Source organism: Cetorhinus maximus, chromosome 3, assembly GCF_964194155.1.
Source record: "Cetorhinus maximus chromosome 3, sCetMax3.hap1.1, whole genome shotgun sequence".
Classification (NCBI taxonomy): domain Eukaryota; kingdom Metazoa; phylum Chordata; class Chondrichthyes; order Lamniformes; family Cetorhinidae; genus Cetorhinus; species Cetorhinus maximus.
The window spans coordinates 94,475,831-94,498,038 of NC_135881.1; the positions used below are offsets into that span (position 1 = coordinate 94,475,831).

Below are 22,208 nucleotides of genomic sequence, written 5' to 3' on the forward strand. Positions count from 1 at the left end.
CAGAAGCATTACTGCAGAAAAGAAATGAGTGCGCGAAGACCCAACAGGAGAAGCCCATGGAAGTGTTACATCGGGACAGAGTTCAAGCTGAAGTCAATATCCTTCAAAAAGAAAAGGAAAATCTATTAAAGGACTTTTGTGCGCTATGAAATTCAATCAGCTCCCAATTTGTGCCACTGAAAAGATATGAACAAGAAAAGGAAGAGTTAAACCTGTCTCTGGCCGAGTTAAGGAACGAATTAGCTGAGAAGGGCAATGATATGAGATTCTCCAGGCAACTATTGATGAGAATAGGAAAGAATTAAAAGATCTGAAGCAGCAGCTGCGTAAAAACCCTGAAGTTTTAAAACAAGAGGGCCCTAAGTTCTCAGAAGAGCTGTCGGAAAACCCAACTATTGAGCTCACTCACATTCAGCTCGTGCCTGAGTCAAGTCCAGCCAATAGCAAAATTAAAGAGAAGACTGAGATACGGATCAGTGCTACCAAGAAAAGGACACACAGAAGAAAAAGAGGAATTATTGACAATCCTTGAAAAGAAAAACAATTTTTCTCCGTGTTGCTTTGTGCTTGTTGCCCTCTGTTTCAGTTTGGAGGGGAGGGGCAGCAAGAGTGAACATGACCGCACCCAGAAGATGGTGAAATCATCCACTGAGGAACCTAGTGGACAACTGTCCCCTGAAAGGGTCACAGAAAAAACAACCGAGGTTGTTGAACTGTGACGCTCAACATGCCTGAGGAAGCTTCTTGAGAGACTTTATTTGTAAATAGTTATTAGTATAAATAGTTCACGTTATTAAGTTTGTCAACTGTATTTTTTAAGTTAAGGGGGAGAGATGTGGTAAAGTGGAGTACCATGTACCTTTAAGAGAATGCAAGTGGACTAACCATGTGACAGTACTGACCAATCACTGTACAGTGTGAGCTATTAGTTAACTGTAAATCTAGAGCTAGAAGTGGTTGTCGGAGTAAATAAGGATTTAGTGCTGTGCCTTCTGTTGCAATAAACAATCACAGTTTGTTCTTATATTGGTCTCTCTCTGTTATTGATAGCGAGCATCAAATAACAAGTGTATATGAAGGTGTGCAATTAGAGTTTACTCGACTACTGAACTCATAGACTCAAGACATAAAATTAATAAATCTGGAATATAAAGCTATTTTCTGTAATCGTGACCATGAAATTATCATTGATTGTTTTAAAAACCCATCTGGTTCAATACCCTTTAGGGAAGGAAATCTGCCGTCCTTATCCAGTCTGGCCTACCTATGTGACTCCAGACCCACAGCAATGTAGTTGACTCTAAAATGCCCTCTGAAATGTTCTAACAAGTCACTCAGTTTAAGGGCAACTAGAATGGGCAACAAGTGCTGTCCTTGCCAGTGACACCCACATCCCATCAAAGAATAAAGGCCTGAGGGAGAGGGGCTTCTGAGTATGTCTGTCAGGGAGGTGAGTAGAGGTGTGTGTGTTTGTGCTTTGGGGAGCAGCATGCACAGTGTCGACAGGTTCAAGCAGGCAGACTAAGTAAAATATGTTATACATGGATGTTGTGAGGGGCATAGTTTATTATTATTTGGGCCTCTTGCACCATCTCTCCAGCCATTTACTTCTTAAAATATACAATACTTCGACTGAACTGACATGGATTTTACAGGATTTTTCAGTGCAGAGACCTCTTGTTAGTGGGGACTGCTGCACTAAAAGTGTGAGTCAAAGAGAAGCCCAGCTGATAATTTTGAGGATGTGGCTGTTCTCAGGAACCAAATCCCTTCACTGAATCAGCACTGCCTGGGGCTGGGAACCTGCAGAGCCAGACACTGCAACTCCGGGGAAGCGTGCGATCGGCCGCTCGCCGAGCCTCGGACTCCCGATTAGATGAAGCGGTGAGAGGGGAGGACAGGCCCGGGGGGGGGACAGGCCGGGCCGCGGGGTGGGGTGGGGTGGGGGGAGAGGACAGGCCGCCGCGGGGGGGGACAGGCCACAGGGTCCGGGGGACAGGGTCGGCCGGCCCATGGGGGAGGAAGGTCAGTAAGAAGGCGATCAGGCCAGTCCAACCGCCGCGGATCTCCCAGGCCTCAGACCAGGTATTGTATCCGGGCGCTCACCCGGTTCTCTCTCTCACCCGACCCGGCCCCGCTCTCAGCCCGGCCCCGCCCCGCTTCTCTCTGGCTGCCATCCTCAGTGTCTCTGTCAGGCCGATCAGAGATGGCAGCCAGGTCAATGGGAGACGGACACAGCTTGAATCAGCAGCGCAGGGTGAGAGAAGGAGAATTGTCTCGATTCTCTGCCATCGGGTGTCTCAAATCGGCGGCATTTAATCCCAGCAAATGGCATTACATTAACAAATAAAGCAAAAGTCATGTGAGGAAGTGATTTAATTTGTGACATTGCCTATTAATGGAATCCTTGTGGGAGAAACTTTAAAAACGTAACGTATTCACATTTATTGCAAATGCTGAATGCAATTTACCAAGTTGTTAACCTTCTTAAAAGCATCTTAAAATTATCAGTACACTGTAGTATTGGGAACTTGAGGCTATTCTGACCTTCAATCTTCTTTTCTAACAGGTCTGAATTAAAATTGCTGAAGCTGCTATGGCATTAAATCTTCTAAGAGCGTTTCATTTTAATTCAACTGAGTTACAAACATACAACTTTTTACAAATTGTGAAGCGGCAATTTTTTCCCCGCAAGAGCCTTAACAAAATTCTGTATCCACAATGTAGCCAGATTTTGTCAACTGGACCTCTAAAAGCATGGTATCAATGGGTTCCTCAGAAAGGATACCACAATGTGGTCAGAGACCAGCCTTGCTGCACCTTGGGGACAGTGTGCCTCCATGGGGACACTGGGGAGAACTTTAAGTTGGACGGCAAGCAACACGCACCCTGTAATGAACAGAATTTTTTGAAACATTTAAACAACTGTAAAACTATAAAACACATCCTTAAATTGCTGAACTCATCAGCGTCCATTATAGACACAATGGCAGCTGCCGCCTTACTTAAAATATCACAGATTGAAAGAGATGGGAATGGACTGAAGACCCCTGCAGTACTGCTACAGGATGAGGTATTCAAGGCATTGTGTTTCCAGTTTGAGCATGAATCTTTGAGGCTCAGCAATGCAGCACTAGTGACTGCACTGTATGCTTATGTTCAATTGTATGTGGACCCACAGAGCACTCTCATGGTGCGATTACTGTCAGAATGTCAGTTGCGGCTCAACAAAGGACATATGTTCATTAAAGACTTGTGTTTGCTGGGCAAGGCCTTGCTGGATTTGGAGGGCCCAGGATGTAGAATGCTTAAGCAAATAATGGAGGAAATTCAAGGACGGAAAGTGGATGACTGGACATCTGAAGAGATAGCAATGGTTTATAACTTGCTGGCGGCTGGTGTGGGAGAAAGAGGAAATTACCAGCAGCTGCTGAACAAAATGAACACCCACACTCTTCATTTAGCTTCCAGGCTGGGTCGTAAAGCCAAAAATGACATACTTCATGCAATGGTTGTCCTCAAGCAAACCCAAGCAATTCCTTTGGTGATTAACCTGTGTAAACATTCAGTGAGACATGTCCCTCATTTCTCAGATCAGGAACTCATTGTGGTACTGAATGCTCTAATGTACTTTGGACACAGCGACAGATTTTTCACTGATGCTCTGGAGAGAAATATCCCCAAAAAAGCCTTTGTCATGCAGCCAGAACCAATCAGCAAAGTGATGCAGTATTGCAGCCAGCGGCGGATCCTGTCACCACCCATATTTGATGCAGTCGCTGAGAGTTTTGTTTACAATTCAGATAATTTTACAACTAAAGAGATTGCCTTACAAATTATGCCTTTTGGCAAGCTGAATTATCTGCCACCAAATGCAGGCCAGCTCTTTCGAAAGATTGAAAACTTATTAAGGGGACGATTTTCACAATTTCAACCGCGTACTCTGCTGAACCTCCTCCATTCGTGTATATTAATAGAACGCTTTCCTGTGAATTTTGTAGCCAAAATCTTTAGTCCATACTTTCTGCAACAGCTGGAAGGTGAGCTGACCTGTTTAATTATACTGGTTCTCATACCATATATACCATTCTTGGGATGTGGAAGCAAAGTGCTCTTTTTATGATTTATTTCATTTCAAAATAGGAAATTTATTAGCTGATTTTTGGAGGGAGAAAGAGAGTAATTTTGATAATGCTGTCAAATTTTGAAGAATATGATTTTGATAATGTAGTCAGTTCTGGACTGACTACATTATAAACAGTGTGCAGTACTGTACTCTATTCCTGGGGGAGGAGAGGCCAGCAACAGAGGTTATAACTAAGCTTTCTGTTTGAAATATCTGTTAAGGTGTTGCATGTAGATTGACGATAATTAGTCATCTTTTTTAAGTCAAGAAAAAGTAAATTCATAGAGAACAGTACGATCTGATGAGTGATTATGTTGTCATACCTAGCTGTAGGGCTCAGATGGTGCTATAAACATCAAAACAACAGGTGGCATTTTAAAATAATTTTATTTCCTTTTTTCTGTCTGTTATCAAAGCAGGCCTACAGTATTGTCAGTTTATTAGGTACTATATACATGAACTGTAGTGGTTGTTATGTAGTGAAGACTAAATGTTTCCCAATGGGAACAACCCATCTGCAGTATGGCGATGATGGGTTAAAGACATAGAGGGAAAAGATGCATACAACTAATTGAGTCCTTCTGAGTGAGCATAAGACAACAAGACAGGATGATGTTACATGGTGTTTGTTCAATGAATTGCCAAGTGATATAGACCAGTTGGACCCCATGGTTCGATTCTTAGTCTGTGCTAAGTTATGGCAATAGTTTGGGTGGTGCACTTGACCGCAACATGCTCAAGTTGGAGAGAGAAAAATTGAGCAGAGTTTTTGGATGTCAAGTGAGAGCAACATTAGGAACGACTGTGATCTTCCTATTATCCAATAACCTACTGAGGTTCATTCTTTAAGCTTGCATATAAATGGAGGCACCTGTGAAACCATACCCCAGCAAGTAGTCAATGCCTTCAGCGAGAGAGGAGAAAAAAGGAGACAAAAAGAGGAACTTCAGTCTTCCTTTCTTTCTCACATTCATACGTAGAATTCACAGTGCAGAAACAAGCCATTTGGCCCAACAGATCTATGCCACTGCTTCACACAAATCACCTCCCACCTCTTCATCTAACTCTCATCAACATATCCTATTATTCCTTTCTCCCTAGTTTCACCTTCAATGCATCAATACTATTTGCCTCAAATACTCCATCTGGTAGCACGTTTCACATCCTAACCATTCTCTGGATAAAGAAGTCTCTCCTGGATTCCCTTTTGGATTTTAGTGACTATTTTATATTAGTTCTGGTCTTGCCCACCAGTGGAAACATCTTCTACCCTATCAAACTTTAATGACCTCAATTGGTCACCCTTCAGTTTCTCTTATCTAGAAAAAAAGAGACCCAGCCTGTTCAATCTTTCCTTATAGGGTCACAAACTATTCATGAGTTGATTACAACAACTTTCGCTGGTAACATTTTTATCTTTTTTTTGTCCGTAAACAACAATTTGTCTCAGATCAAGGATTCAGCAGAATGTTCATCAATTCCAAGACAAAACAGCTTGCTTGATTGGCATCCCAACCACCACCTTAAACACTCACTCCCTCTACCACCTATGCACAAAGTCATTGCTTAAGCCGTACTAAGCATGTGACTATTTCAGGCAGGCATCACAGTTATTCATACCTCCATTAAACTGTCGTTGCCTGTCACTAAATCCTTTCAGCTTACTTTTAGACTCTCACCTATCCCCTTTCAGCACCGCCCTTCTATCTCTGTCCCTGAATGTGTCTCTTTTCATGCCTCTCTCAATAAGTGTACATGTGACCTTCACATTTCTCTGTCCTAATAACCTTCTCTACCACTTCCCAATCTCACTTCTTTCTCCATCTTCTCCAATCTGTGCTTCCATCTGTTACCCCAGTATCTATTGCACCAGTGATCTATTGTGTTTGTGGTCCTGTAAAAGGTCAGCAGCAAACCTGGTCTCAAGCATCTACCAGTTTACTTCTGTGACAGCAGAATGAACAGCCTTCCAACTCAAAATACTCCTCTGTTTCCTCCTCTGTTGAGGTCTGATTCATACTGGGGTACAGTTTCAGCCACAAGCAGGCCTCCAGAATATCGCCTAAGTGTTTATTCTTCATGTGTTAACCAAAATTTAGGGAGCGTCACTAATGGTTCAGATTCTTTTTCTAGCTTTTCTAGGATTTTTCTAGCTAAAATCCTTGCATAGGCAGTGTATACCAACGCATGTCCAGTAGAAAGCAGCAAACAGAAAGTTGCCCCTGTCTCACAGATTAGCTAACTGTCTCAAGTTAGTACTTGTCTATAAGGCTCTTTGGATATTTTAAAGCAGTACTGATGGTGATACCTAACTCCAATTTGTATGGGTCATTTTAATTTTAGTATTTTTTTTTGTATATCCTAAAAGCAGAAGGAACAGGCTTTGACAAGTTTGTCCTTGCCCAGCTGACTCAGCTGTTCATGGCTATGAAACTGGAGTGTCAAACGTATGAGGTATGTAAGATTTTTAAAATATTTGCCTTGTCTTATTGCGAAACAAATATTTTTCTTGTATATTGCACACAGTGAGTCAAGACCAAGTTTAGGCTTCAGGTGAAGCAGGGTTCAAGGGAGAGGTGATGGCGTAGTGGTATTATCACTGGACTAGTATTCTAGAGATCCAGCATAATGCTCTGGGGACCCTGGCTCAAATCCCACCATGGCAGATGATAAAATTTGAATTTAATAAAAACCTGGAATTAAAAGACTGATGATGGACATGAAAAAATTGCTGATTGTCATAAAAACCCATCTGGTTCACCTAATCCCCTTTAGGGAAGGAAATCTGGTCTGGCCTACATGTGACTCCAGACCCACAGCAATGTGGTTGACTCTTAACTGCCCTCTGACCAAGGGCAATAACCCACGATGCCCACATCCCATGAACAAAAATAATTGGACCAGAGCACGTAGACATAGTTAAGTTTCAATTTAAAGGAATATACATTCTGAAGAGTTCAAAATTTTAGCCAAATCGGACCCCTTCTGGGGTAGGGATGGCCTTCTGCTGAGCCATGGAGATGTTGGGTTAGAATTTGCTGAAGCAGGGCACCTCATGTGAGTTAGATTTCCTGACCATTCAGCTGAAAAAACTTTGCAGTGCGAGTTGATAACTGTGCAGAGGTCAGCAAGATATCTGGTGAATGATGGGACTAACAGTCTGCCTCCTTAACCAATTAAATTTAAGGGTATTCTTCCCTCATTATTCTTCTAGCCTCCCCTTAAATGCATCCACACTATTTGCCTTAACACACTTACTGTGTTATCGAGTTCCACATTCCCACCACTTTCTGACTAACAATGTTTCTTCTAATTCCCTACTTGATTTCTTAGTATCTTATATCTATCTTACATTGATAGCCTCTAGTTTTGCTCTCTGTCTACTCTCGTAATTTAAAAAGATATATATATATATGACCAGAGCTGTTCGCAGTACTCCAAATGTGGTCTAACCAATGTTCAATACAAGTTTAGCATAATTTCTCAACTTTTAATTCTATTCCTCCAGAAACAAACCCTTGTGCTTAGCTTGCTGTTTTAGGACCTGATTGACTTATATCACTACTTTTAGTAATTTGTGTATTTCTAATCCCAGATGTCTTTACTCCTCTAATGCATTTAGATTCTTATTTTCCAAGTAATGTGTGACCACCTTATTTTTCTTTGCAAAATGTAATACCTCACACTTAGCTATCTTAAAATTAATTTGGCAGTTATAAACTCATTCTGAAAATTAATAATCTCCTCTTGGAATTTGTCGCAGTCACCCCTCAGTACTGACTATCCCAAACAACAACCCCCCACCAAGCCCCACAATTTGATGTAATCCACAAATTTAAGAATTGTGTTTTTGACTCCAAAGTCTGAATTGCTAATATAAATTGTGAACAACAGTGGACCCAGCATTGATCCTTGAGGAACCCCACTTTCTACCTTTTGCCTCTCTGAATGGCTAAACTTTACCCCGACTCTCTGCTTTCTCCCTTGCAACCAGCTCGCTATCCATTCCGTTACTTGTCCACTTACTTTGCGTGCTCTGACCTTACTCAATTGTCAATTATGTAGCACCTTATTTTCATTAATTTAGATCTACAAAATTACCCCTGTTTACTCTCTTACCTCTTCAAAGAATTCAATGAGTTTGGTCAAGCAAGACTTCCTCTTTTGAAATCCATTTTGACTATTCATTGTTATATTTTTGGTTTTTGGATGTTTTTCGGCTTTTTCCTTTCGTAGGGATTCCATTATTTTTCCAACCACCGATGTTAAGCTTACTGGTCTGTAATTCCCTGGACATGTTATTATCTCCCTTCAGAAATATAGGCACAACTTTAACTACCTACCAGTCTTCTGGCACTAAACCTTTTTTGTACCATTATCTTTATTGCTAAGATGAATAAAACAGTTGGAAGAAGTTTAAACAAAGAAAGTGGTGGGAAGAAATAATAGCAATTAGCAAACCTTTGACACCTCTAAAACACCAAGTATAAAACATAAACTGCTGGTATTGGTGTGGGTGGTCACTGATTTGAAATGTGAAAAAAAAATAACACCAGTAATTCAAAGTAAATCACTGATGCATTTTATTGAATGAATTAATTCTACAACCATACCTTTAACCACAATCAAAATGTTTTAAAAACCTTAGCATCCGACACAAAGATGCATTCAGCCAAGACAAGCAAGAGGCAAATACTTTTTCCACAATGCTCAGCAGGGAGATGCCTCGATAGCTGTTACAATTGCTGCAGTCACCCTTGTTTGTGTACAATCTTTGCATCACGCATATCCTGGGTCACTGCCCCACCCCTCTTTCCAGCAGAGGCAGAGATGTTTGTGCACCAATTCATTCTCAGGCCAGTTTTTCACTAGCACCGAATTCCCTCGCATCAGCACAGTTATTTGCCAAGTTAGCAAATGTTACAACTTTTAACTTGAAAGCAGCTTCACACTTGATTATTTTTGCTGGAGGACCCATTTCTGTTCGTCGATCAATATGCTTGGTCAGCTCTTTGTGGGCGTGCCTTAAACTCACATGCATCTTCTTGGCAACACGTCCTGTATCGCCTGCTTGATCCCATGTGCCAACTTATGAGGTGAGTAAAACATGCATTTCTGAGGTGAGAAATTGAGGCTGACTCTTGATGCAAGTAAAGCATTTCTTAGCAGAAAAGAGGGTCAACTTAGACACCGAGTATAGGCCTAAAAATGATTTTTGGTGCTGGAAAAATGGGGTTGAAATATACACCACGATCTACGATATTAGGAGGGAGTGATGTGAATCAAGCAAGAAAGATTAGGAATGATATAAGATGAATACATGAATGCCAAGACCAAAAGGAAAAAATGGTTATTGAGAAATCATGGTAAAAAGAGCGCTAACATTGATCATGGGAGCTATTGAAATCTGGCTGAAGGAAGGAAGTGATTGAGGAACATTCTGCGAGGCTTTGTGTACTTCAGGAAGAAAAGAAAGGATATGGGTAACACTGCTTATATCATGGGAAGCTTAAATTTTGCTAAAAGTATTTGGGGGGTTGGCGCAGAAGCTTTTTAGATGCATCTAGGAAAATTGAAAAATTTACATAGAATAGACAGCACTGAAACAAGTCACTTGGTCCAAATAACCTGTGCTGGTATTTGTGTTCCACATTCCTCCCATTCTATTTACCTCATCTCAACCTTTTAGCCTGTCTTTCAAAAGCATCTAAGCGATTTGATTTCCATATTGGATTTATTTGCAACTTTTTTGTATTTATGGCCCCTAGTTTTGGATTCTCCTCTTCCCTACCCTGTCCAACCGATTCATAATTTTTAAGACCTCTAGCAGGTCACCTCTAAATTTTCTCTTAAACAAAAAAAAATAATCTGTTCAATCTTTCCCAATGTCATAATGTTGCAAGTCAGCACAAAATGAGAAGGAGGATACGCTGTTACAGGCGATCATAAAAAGATAATTGCAAATATCTCAATTATAATGATGCAGGATTTTAATCACGCTAACAGAGATTTGACTTATAATGGAGCCAATCTGCATGTGAATAAGCACATTAAAGTACTTCTCAAATCATTTCTTGGACAGCAGGTGAGGGAACCCACGGAGGGCAGAATGAGATTCCCTCCTTACTAATGAAGAGGGACTATTAGGCCAAGTTGAGGTCAATGGACATTGAGGTCTGATGATCAGGTCTAATGATCATAAAGTTGTTAATTTTAAGGTTGAAATGAAAACAACAGATTAAGTTGTATTTCAGAAAAGCAGAATCTGAAGAGATGGAAGTAATGCATGAAGGGAATAAAATTGGAAAAACCATTTCAAGGGAAGAATAGAGAGAGAAAAATAAAGCACTGTAAGGAAATTTTTCTTTACATTGCAGAGGCCCAGAAATGAGTCCATTTTTTTTTTAAATGGAGAGTAAAACCAACATGGATAAGAAAGGAAGATAGTGGGCCAAATCTCCCAGTATCCAGATTGTTGGAGACCAGTATGACTGAAGATAGGCTTTGGCACCCTGAGAAAGTCCTGATGCGTGGACCTCTGTGGGAATTGGCTGGGAAGTTTCAACTTCTGATGGGTGCTCTGGGGGATCCTCAGTTGGAGACTTTGGACAGCTCCGATGTACTTACCTGGGTAGTCACCCAGGCAATGTTAGAGTATAATCTAGTCTAACAACTGAATCCCCGACTACCCCACCACCCAACTGCCCTCCTGACCACCCCCAGCTACCCTCCCAACCCAACTACCCCCTCACTAATCTCACCCATCTACCCCCCCCCATCCCACTTACCCACCTCACCCACTGACCCACCTCACACACCTACCCTCTACCCATTTCACCCACCATTCATCCACTCGTCCATTCACTTAACATTCAAACTGGACCTTTAAACTTATCATACGGCAGCTAGTGCTGTTAAAAGGGGGTGTGTCCTGACTTCCCCCACTCTACTCCGATGGAGTTCCTTGAAAAATGCTGCACTGCACATTTCTGTGAAATCTGGGCTTGGAAGACCCTGGCAGAAATGCACAGCATTGTCAAGTTGGGGGATTTTTTGAGCGCAGCGACAAACCTATGATCATTGACGCTGCTCATCCGGGTCAATATGTAAGGAAATGTAGATGATGCAGGATAGCAGGAGCTACAGAATCGAACTAAGGAATAATAAGAAACTAATCAGAGTTACGAATAAGGAGCATAAATATGACAGAAAATATAAAAGATAATTAAGTATTCTTTTAAATATATTAGGAGAAGGATGAAGAGGGTGATTGGACCATTTATTAGTCTGAGTATGGAGGTGTCATCTGAGCTTAGGGAAGTATCAGAATTTAAGTCATTTTATGACTTCACTGAAAAAAGTGAAGCAGTTCCTAAATTGAGAGAGAATTATAAAGCCCTGCTGAAACCAGATAGTCTGAACCCAATCAACTCATCTACTGTGCAAAACTATATAACGTTCAACCTGTATTGGCAATTTTTGGCAGTCTTGTTGAGGATAGCAGTGTCGGAAATGGAAAACTCACAACGATACGGTAAGACTGCCCTTCAGAGGTTAGAGCAATGATAGGTCAGGCAGTTTAGAGGGAGTTTTACTTTTCATCTGGATGTGGCATATCTGATCTGGAAGTACTTGGTGCTGATGCTGGTGCTTGAGTTTTCCACTTAGATACTTATCAGCCTGCAATTTTTAACCCATTAAAATGATGAGATGAAAAATCTAAGGCTGGTGAACATAGAAACAGAAGACTTCAGCTAGTTCAAAGTGTAGGAGTGTTTTGCTATCCATACCTGATATTTTTCACCTTCAGGAACCTTTTCCCCACTGCTGCCCCCACCCACCCAATCACTCAAGCTGACAAAAAAAAGCTTAAAAATATAAACTTATTCATCTCATGACTGTTCCTTCCATTTACTGACACTATATGGCTATAAACTATGTACTGCAAGTATTTAGCAAAATGAATGGAAATTTGGTGTTCAGCATAGTCATCAATGGAGTAGTGGTTTTCAGTAGTGTCTTTACTATGTTGCTTATGTAGTGAATTCAGTTGTAATATTCTGCAATCCCATTCACAATTTGGTATGCTATGAGGGTATACACTGCCAATACAAATCTTCTGAGATTCTTTGTTGTTTAATGGCGATGACAAAACAGCAAAGGCAAACATTTGACCAGTATACTGATCATGTAAGTTTTTTCATAGCCTGTTGTGACACCGCTTTCATATGGCAAGTTACTTAAGCCTGTGGTGGCCCGCATTTTTTATTGTTATTGTTAGGTTACATATCAGCCATGGGCTATGATCTCATTGAACAGACTGCTCCTATGTTACTTACCATGAAAACCTTTTGTATAAGTTTCTAGATGCTTTAGAGATACTGTGGAAAATCCTGATCAGTATAAGAATTACATAGTTGGTGACATTGGTGCTTAATCGCTGGCACAGACGTGATGGGCCAAAGGCCCTGTTTCTGTGCTGTGTAACTCTGACCCTATGACTCTATAAATAAGTTGGTGGCAGGAACTGGCCCATGGGGAAACTCTTTCGAGTTATCAACAGTCACAGATTGCAACTCTTTCGAGTACAATCACAGTCTGGCCCATGGGGAAGTTTGCCTGCTTCATGGTGGGTTGTCAATTAGGCTCATTATTGAGCCAATTGACACTAATTATCAGTGAGCCCGCTGGAATTTAGTGGTGCTTCAGGGATTATATGTGAATGGCATGGCTTTCCCTTGTCTCCAGAAGGTCGCCAGGCAAACACTATGGCATTTTGGGGTGGGCCAGGGGTGGGGAGAGTTTGTCCCTCTTTCAAATGCATTTAGTGCTCGATCGAGGGATCCAGCAACAGGCAAGGGGGTAGCTGCTGAAAGCCACTCCCTTGCACTTTCCTTTGATCCCCTTCCCCACCATGACCCCCTCTTATCTCTCACTCACCTGTGGCCTGGGTCCCTCAGTGATCCTAGGCCTCCCCCTGGGCACATTACCAGCAGCAGCTGCCACAGGCCCCATTGACGCTGCCTGTAATGGAGAGCTGCTGGCCTCTGGCTATCAGCTGTCGGCAGATGGATTTCCACCCTCAGGTCCTGAATCCCGAGGAAGGCCCGATGCTGGCCAGTTAAGTGATAGCACTTATTCTGGTTGAGCCTCCCTCCTCAGAAGTGATGACCATTTCCCACCGGTTCTCCAACTGGTGGGCTGAACTCACGTTTCCTATATTACAGCAGTGACTACATTTCAAGTGTACTTCATTAGCTGTAAAGCACTTTGGAATGTACGGTGGTCATGAAAAGTGCTATTTAGCTGCAAGTCTTTCTTTCTAAAATCATGGCCTAAAGCAATAAAGAACATTGTGTCCAGTGGAAATAAGATTGTCCTCGACTTGTATGACCTAATACTTAATGTATGTGCAGACATACCTCTGGATTAGAAATACACTAGTTTTGTTTCTCAACAGGGTCCTAACCTTCCTCCAAAGTATCGAGTGAAATCATTTCTTACACCAGGCCACTCAGTGGAAAGCCTGGTGGATGAACATCTCTACAACAAAGTTAAGAATGCCCTGACGGATCTTCTTGGAGCAAGGAGTTACTTTGCTTCCCGTGTGCTCACACCATATGGGTATACATTAGGTACTGCAAGTATTTGCCAATTTTTTAATGGAAACTAGATGTTCACCATAGAACTGTGTTATCAGTCAGTACATTTGTGTAGGATTCTGCTTTCTATGTCTCCAGAATTTATGAAGCAGACACTAATACAAATGTATTTGAGAAAGGTTTTCTGCTACCACCTCTTTGTAGTTTAAATGGTGTATTGAATAATAGTTAATGTTTTATTTTTTTAAAATTTGGGAAAAAAGGAAAATGTTTTTCTGTGCATAAAAAGATAAAATATGAATCCAACGGTCAGCTCCTCCCATTTTTTGAAAAGTTTTTTGCAATGAACTAAATTTTCTTTCAGTATTAAGATATGACCTTCGTAATGTGAACTTTTTATTGGCAAAGCAGTGCAATGCTCTTGAAATAAAAATACAGGATATTTCTCCCTATCCTGTCTTTTCATTTGCTGTATCCATAATTATATACCTGCTGAGAAAATGGGCAATGATCTGTTCTTCAGCCTTTGCCAATATTGCTCTGTAACTATTTACAAAGAGGTTTATAAGAGTATGATTACTACTCCCCAAACCACCTCTTTCTTTGTTCGGGAAAGAGATTAGCCTCTGCTCAGTGGTTGTCTTTTACTAAGTATATGGAAGCTCAGCAACATGTTCCCACATGCTCTGCACCTCTAAACTGCCTCTTAATATTGTATTGACCAGCTCTATAAAACAAGCTTACAGCTTCGGTTTCAGTTTCGGGGGGAAAAAATAAATCGATTGCACTTTTTTCAGATGCTGAGGTTAAACTGGATGAAGGAGGATATGTGCTTCCCGCCTCTCAGCGTGAAGAAGTCTTCAGGAGGTGAGAACATTAGTTAGAATGAATTGACGAAGCTGTTGTCCATCAGAGAATTTTTTTATTTAACACTCAGAATGCAGCACAACACTGGAGAAATGTAGATGACTTGACAGTAAGGTACATAAAGGGAAACTTTGAAAAAGGAACAAGGTCTTGTCCTAAATTTAACCCTGATGATGATTGATAGTAGATGGAAATGGTACTGGGAGAGAAAGGAAATGTTGCAGATTTCCTGTAGCCTAATGTATGCTCAAGCAACCATAGCTTGTCCTATGTTTCATTTTCTGCACTTAAAGTGCAATGTTGCAACTGATTCCACAGTGTGTAAGACTGGCAGAATCACCATAACTGGCCATTTATGCCACTTCTTCAGTCTCCACTGAGGTTATGGCTGACGATCAGACCCCCAACAGAAATTCTATGCCATGGTGTTGAGATGTAATTAAGAGTTGCTCTTTTGGTCCTGGTATAAACATAAACGCTGGCTTAAATATTAGCATCTCATGTGTTTATAACCACTAAAAATCCAGTTGTATCTGAGTAGGCTATGCTCATCAAATGCACTGATCTACAGGCCAATGGGTTGATCGGGTCGACACATGCCCAAGAGATGGGTTTTCTCTAATCTGTTTAACAGCACTGCAGCATTCCACCTGTGATTTAGAAACTTTAGGTTGTTAGATTGCCTAGAAAAGCTGGTGTAAGAACGGCAATTCGTTTGTTTGCATCAGCTTGAATCACTATTATGATTACCAAACTAAACAGGCCGAATACAAGTTATGTGGGTTCGTATCCCACAGCAAAATTACAGAGACAGTATCAATTAATCTCATTTAGTTTTATAGACTTGTTCTTTCATTGAAGAGAATACTCCATTTGCTCTCGTGTTCAGTTCTGCATGTATTGGTCTGCGATTATTTTGACTGCAGCTCACCTTTCAGAGTTAACTCTGTAAAGGATGATGTCATCAGCAACAGTGGCATTGCAAATGGAATCATCAGGTTGTCGGTGAAGATGATTGGTACAAACATCCTTTCAGAGAAGGTAAAAAAGGTCAGTGGATGAGGATTTAACCTAGTAAAGTGGGGGAAAGGAAATTCAAAGATCATACTCAAGGGGGATTTAAACCACCTAAGAGAACCGAGATGCTTACCTGGTCTAGAATGTGAGCTGGTAAATGTCATATAGGACCGTTTTCACACCTACTTTACTGGGCACGCCACAAAATGCAAGTCAAATCTCTACTTGGAAATGGCAAGTGATTCAATAGAAGTGAAACAAACTCTATAACACCTGGAAGGGGAAAAGTGAGGGAAAACACAGAAATAGAAATTTCAACTTAAAAAGTAAAAAAAGTCAAGAGGAGCAGAGAGGGAACTAGAAATAAACAATCTTGTATTTGGCTCCTATGCTAAGAAATTCTTCCAGATAATAACAAAGGTTATCAAATATTTAGAATCCTTTAAGAATGTAAACAAGTTCAAAACTGAGGATCTTAAAGTAATTAAAATACTGGATGGTTACCTGCTGACAGTGTTCACTAAAGACACTATGCCACCCATCACTGTCTGCAACTAAATCTAATGGCTAATGTACATTCGAGGGTGCTGAGTGAGATTGAAGATGAAAGGGAAAATTATCCTCATTATGCGTGGGTGCAAAAGAATGGGCACAGTGCATAGAGGAAACATTGGATGTGAGAATCCCATATTGAAATAGAACCCCTGAATTTAAATAGGTGAACAATCAGGTCAGCTCTGTTGCATATGTGCAATCCTCTTTGCCTGATCTTCTGATCTACACCAAGGTGATGCTGTATACCCACTGAAATAAGAAGAAAATTGTCCTTGATCTACAAAATGCTCTGTGGCTTGGATTTTACTATTTTTGATGCCAATTAATTATGAGCTTAGTACGCCATTAAAAACCTTGATGCACCTTATTCAAAAAAGTTACACTTTTTCAAGGGGTTTTACAATGAGACTAATAACATAAATGGATAAGTTTTCAGTTCAGTGACTTTTAATTGATTGCCATGGGGAACAGTGCACCATAGGGAAACAGAATTACTAGCAGCTTCTGGATTTCCACATGTGCCAATTCCAGAAGTTACTGTCAGTTTTGGAAGTGTAATGACAACAAATGCTGACTTTTGCTGTCATTACTACTACAGTATCTGGGTCAATATCAAAAGCAAAGTCAAAGCTGTTAAACAAAAGCAAAATTCTCCAGAAGCTGGAAATATGAAATAAAGACAAAGTGCTGGAAATACTCAGCAGGTTAGCATCATCTGTCAAGAGAGAAACAGTGTTAATGTTTCGGATCAATAACCATTTGTCAGAATGCAGAGCTGATCGGCCAGACATTGCTGATTAAATAACTGAGACTAATGGCATTGCTGTTATTTCTGAGCAAATGGCACAGCAACTTCAGGAGAGAGCCAGAAAAGGCCTCATTACAGTCTTGGTCCAAACATGGACAAAGGAGTTGTACTCGAGATGAAGGAGAGTGACTGCCCTTGATAACAAGGCAGCATTTGACCGAGGGCATCAAGGAGTTCTAACAAAACTGAAGTCAATGGTAATCAGGGAAACTGTCCATTTACTGGAGTCATACCTAGCACAAAGGAAGATGGTTGTGGTTGTTGGAGGTCAATCATCTCAGTCGCATGACATTGCTGCAGGAGTTCCTCAGGGTAGTGTCCTAGGCCTAATCATCTTCAGCTGCTTCAATGACCTTCCCTCCACCATAAGGTCAGAAGTGGGGATGTTCGCTGATGATACTGAAGCAGTCTGTGTCCATATGCAGCAAGACCTGAACAACATTCAGGCTTGGGATGATGAGTGGCAAATAACATTTGCACCATACAAGTGCCAGGCAATGACCATCTTCAACAAGACCTTCTCTCCTTGACATTCAATGGCATTACCTTCACTGAATTCTCTTTCAACATCCTGGATGTTATTATTGACCAGAAAATTAATTGGGCAAGCCATATAAATACAGTAGCTACACGAGCAGGTCAAAGGCTGGGAATTCTACAGCGAGTAACTCACCCCATGATTCTACAAAGCCTGTCCCCCATCTAAAGGGCACAAAGTCAGGAATGTGATAGAATATTCTTGACTTGCCTGAATGAGTGCAACTCCAGCAACACTTTAAGCTCGACACCATCCAAGGCAAAGCACCCCATTTGATTGGCACCCCATCCACCACCTTAAACATTCACTGCCTCCACCACTGATGCACAGTGGCAGCAATGTGTACTATTTGCAAGCTGCGTTGCAGCAACTCACCAAGGCTCTTTCAACAGCACCTTCCAAACCTGCGGCTTCTACCACCTAGAAGGACAAGGGCCGCACATGCATGGGTACACCACCATCTGCAAGTTCCCCTGCAAGCCATACACTATTCTGACTTGGAAATATATTGCCATTCCTTCACTGTCTTTGTGTCAAAATCCTGGAATTCCCTTTCCTAAAGGCACTGTGGGTGTACCTACATCACATGGATGACAGTTGTTCAAGAAGGTGGCTTACCACCACTTTCTCACGGGCAATTTGGGATGGGCAAAAATACTGGCCTAGCCAGTGATACCCACATCCTGTGAAAGAATAAGTCTTAAAAAATACGAGATTAAATGTGAATATTCAAAAGTTCACTGCTCCTCTGTTAGCTTCGAAAATTGCATCTTGCTCACCACCGAAACGCATTGAACAGCAATAAGATGCTGTATTTGCGCAGTGGACACAAACTAAACTTGCCACATTGTTGTCTTTTTTGTTAAATTATGGTATTAACTATTGCCAATCAGTGGCACTTTGAGTATTTTGAAAATGTACAGTTTAAATTAAAAATTATTTTCCCTTTAGTCTCTCAATCCAATCTTCCTTTCCCCCTCCACCTGATTGACACAGAGTTCACTTATTCCAAGATACGCTTCCTCCTCAGTTTATTTCACAATCCTTCAAAATGGTTGGTTCAAGAGATACTGTTGCCCACTTGCTGTTTCCCCTCAAATCACCATTATCAATTCACACTTTCAGCAACTTGCCACACTAAAAATGTAAAAACCTAAACATGCAAGGACAAGTCTAAAGGAGTTTGCCATTAGATGCCCTGTCACAACAAATTATGGCTCCATGTGATATCTTAGTGAGCTTTACATCACTTTGGTAAATTGTCATTTGCAGATGCTACCCCATCACCTCACAGATGTGTATAGACAGTATCTAGGTTCGGTGTTCCACTTGAACAGTGTGAAAATACCGTTTGGAGATCCTTCTGTGTAAAACCAATTTATACCACTAGATGGCACCAGTGTGTTTTAACAATACCCATGTTTTTACAGCTCAGCCATGACCTAGCTGAATAGCAGAGCAGGCTTGAGCAGCTAAATGGCCTAATCTTGTACTTTGGTTCTTCACATTATCTTTATATCAATTGTTAAAACAGTAATGTTAACAGCAAGTTTTATATTCCCTCTATCCCATTTTTGTATTTTATACAAATTCAATTTTTTGGTGTTCACCTTGCTAGAAATACCACCTATTTTAACATTAGTAAAAAACTTACAGAAATGTTAAGTCATTATCGTCCTTATCTGTCCCTCGATTCAAAGATGACGTCTACTCAGGGTTGTGAGTTTCTGCCATTTGTATTCATGTGACTCAACTGGCCGATTCTCAACCCGCAGATTTTTGACCATATTGGGCACAAAGTAGTGGGATCCGGAATGTAGGATTTGCTTCCATTTCTTTCCTTTTCTGCCACCGCTCTGCCTCATCATTAAGACATTGTGACTCAAAGCATGATGCAGCTTGATGGACAAGTTGTCACCATGTTGAATAATTGGTAGCAAGCTTCTCAGAGTTATTGGCAATTCTGCCATGCTTCAAGGATAGCTTCAGAGTGTCTTTGAAGCGCTTTCTTTGTCCTCCCCAGAACAGTGGCCATTTGAGAGTTGAGAAAACAGGACCTGGTGGGGAAGATGCTTTTAGTCCATCCGACAGTGTCCAGTCCGTTGAAGTTGATTTTTGCAGGAGTTTTTTTTTCCTTGAATGCTTGTGGAGTTATCTTCAAGGACACTAGCATTTGTTCGACGATCCTCCCTTTGAATCCAGAGGATGCGGCAGAGGCAATGCTGATGAAATTTCTCAAGCATCTTGTGTTGATGATACACAGTCCAGGTCTCACTGCAGTACAGGAATATGGTGACGACTACTGCTCTGTACACTAGGACTTTTATTGACTTGCGGAGATCTTTGTGTCAAACACTCACTGATGTAGTTTGTAGAAGGCTGAGCTGGTGCAGCTAATCCCATGTTGGATCTCCTCGTCAATGGTGGCCTTTTGAGAGATGTGGCTACCAAGGTATGGAAAGTGCTTGACATATTCCAGAGTTCTCCTTCAACATATATGGAAGGTGGAATATTTGGCTGACCAGATGTTGATATGAGTTCTGTTTTGGCAACATTCAAGGACAGGCCAAGTCTCTTGAATGCAGTATTAAAGAGATCGATAGTGGCTTGCAAATCTGGTGCAGCATGGGTAATGACACTGCAGTTATCAGCAACCATACGTATACATGTACATCATGTATGTCTATGGTGGTCAGTTTAATTTGGCTGAGATGTGTTTTCCATCTAGGCGGTATTTATTGCTCACACCAGAGGGCAGTAGATCTTTGAGGTGAACAGCCACTGTTAGGTAGATTGCAAACAGTCTTGCTTAACCCAGGTCCAGATTTTGAAGACATCTGCTCAAGATCTCTCACTCAACAGTTGCAGTCATATCATCATGAAGCAGTTGCAGAATTGTGACGTTTCTTGTTCATACAAATCTTTGGAGCATAATCCACAGAGCCTCAAGATTTCTCTCTCAAGACAGAGAGATGTCTATCTTTCTCTCCACAGATGCTGTGCTGAGTTTTTCCAGCATTTTCTGTTTTTATTTCAGATTTCCAGCATCCGCAGTATTTTGCTTTTATCTTGAGTCTCATGATTTACTGAGTTAGATGCTTTGGTCAGGTCGATGATCGTAAAGAGTTCTTGGTGCTGTTCACAATATTTTCCTTCAAAGACCATGTCAGAGGCTTCCCCAGAAGGTCTAAAAACAATGAACTACACATCCCCTGCCATGAAAATGTTAAGTATTATGTACAGATAGTGTTTTTTGTTTCTTTTATAAGTACATCACAAAATTTCGAAGAAGGTCTGCCTAAACTAACAAATCGTTTATCCCAAGTCAATGGAGGTCCGATATAATAATGCAGTCACTATCACACAGCGCACGCCAGCTTTGTGAACTGGCAGATACTGCATATCAGTACTCTGGGATCACTCAAACCAATGGTAAAGCTTGAAATGCAACTAGAGATTTTAACCTGATCCTGAATTTCTGGAAGTATTTTAATTGTAGATTTTGTTTGCCACACATGCAGTACTTACGATTTCAACTATCGTCCCAGCCCTACATGCCTCTGTCCTGACACTTGTTTTCTACTCTCTGCCCCAACTTCTGCTACCTTAGCTCCATTCTGTGGAACTCCCACCCTAAACCCTTTGACGACACTCCACCTTTAAAAATCTTGAAACCCAGTCATAGAAGGGTTTTACATCAAGTGAAATATATAGATTTAAGTTTTGAAATCATGTTTTTATATGTACTCATTATCCTTTTCAGAATAGCACTATGCATTGATGACCAGAGAAGGTTCTCTGTAAACAGTCACAATCTGCTTGGTAAGGAAATCATCAAACAGAGGCAACTGCGACTGCTGGGCTACAATGTTGTACAGGTGAGTGTATCTCAACTTGTGAGAACCAAAAATACCTCATTCGTGAAAAAGCATATTTGGGATACATACTTGAATATATGGTCATAAAACGCTTTGTTGGCAGTAATTCCAAGCTTCGGGTCTCTCTTATGAATTCATGCATATTTATAAAGCATAATATGAAAACCTGTGATTACAATTAGTGTCTACACATGAATTCATGCATATTTATTAAACGATTACTTTAGGATCCTTAAGCATAATATGAAAATTTGTCATTTGTTTTATCCAGATACCATTCCATGAATTTGACAGACTGAAGAATAGTGAGGAGATGGTAAAATACCTTCACAAGAAGATCTTTCCATACAGCTACAGACTTGCTTGGTGAAGAAACTAAAACAAAGTGCCAATTAATTTCCACCTTAGAAACTCACAATGTCAGCAAAAAGACAATATGTAATGGTGGATATCCTACTGCAGTGTTTAATTTCTTGAATACAATTATATAAATAAAATTACTACTGAAAATAATGCAATTTTTAAAAAACTCCTGAAATACTATTAGTTGTGTATTTTATACATTTCATTAGGCAGAAAGGGTACTAAAAAGTAAATCCAGTTCCAAATGCACTTATTTGCAGTAAATATATTATTCTTGTATCTATAGGTCAATATGTTTAACTTAAGTTTTTCCTCGTGTCGCCATTGCTTCTTCTCCCAATCACCTTAAGTCAGGGTCCTCTGGTTCTCCATCCATCCACCAATGGGAGCAATTTCTCCTTATCTATTCTGTCTAGACCCCTCATGAGGAGAGCAGCCCCAGCTTCTCCAATCT

At 40.8% G+C, this 22,208-nt stretch overlaps 1 protein-coding gene across 4 annotated transcripts; it reads left to right on the plus strand.

Moving 5' to 3' along the window:
- Positions 1 to 1,598: 1,598 nt before the first annotated feature.
- Positions 1,599 to 21,987, plus strand: fastkd3 (FAST kinase domains 3). Of its 4 annotated transcripts, none has more exons than XM_078538736.1 (7): positions 1,599 to 1,884; positions 2,570 to 4,040; positions 6,495 to 6,580; positions 13,587 to 13,761; positions 14,526 to 14,595; positions 21,277 to 21,391; positions 21,663 to 21,987. In XM_078538736.1, the coding sequence occupies exons 2-7, from the start codon at positions 2,597 to 2,599 to the stop codon at positions 21,759 to 21,761; spliced, it is 1,989 nt and encodes a 662-aa protein (XP_078394862.1). In that variant the 5' UTR covers positions 1,599 to 1,884; positions 2,570 to 2,596; the 3' UTR covers positions 21,762 to 21,987. The 4 variants fall into 4 exon arrangements, with proteins under 4 accessions (XP_078394862.1, XP_078394864.1, XP_078394861.1 ...); XM_078538738.1 differs by lacking the exon at positions 1,599 to 1,884 and adding an exon at positions 1,923 to 2,085 and having other exon boundaries at positions 6,498 to 6,580; XM_078538735.1 differs by lacking the exon at positions 1,599 to 1,884 and adding an exon at positions 1,968 to 2,085.
- The last annotated feature ends 221 nt before the right edge of the window (positions 21,988 to 22,208 follow it).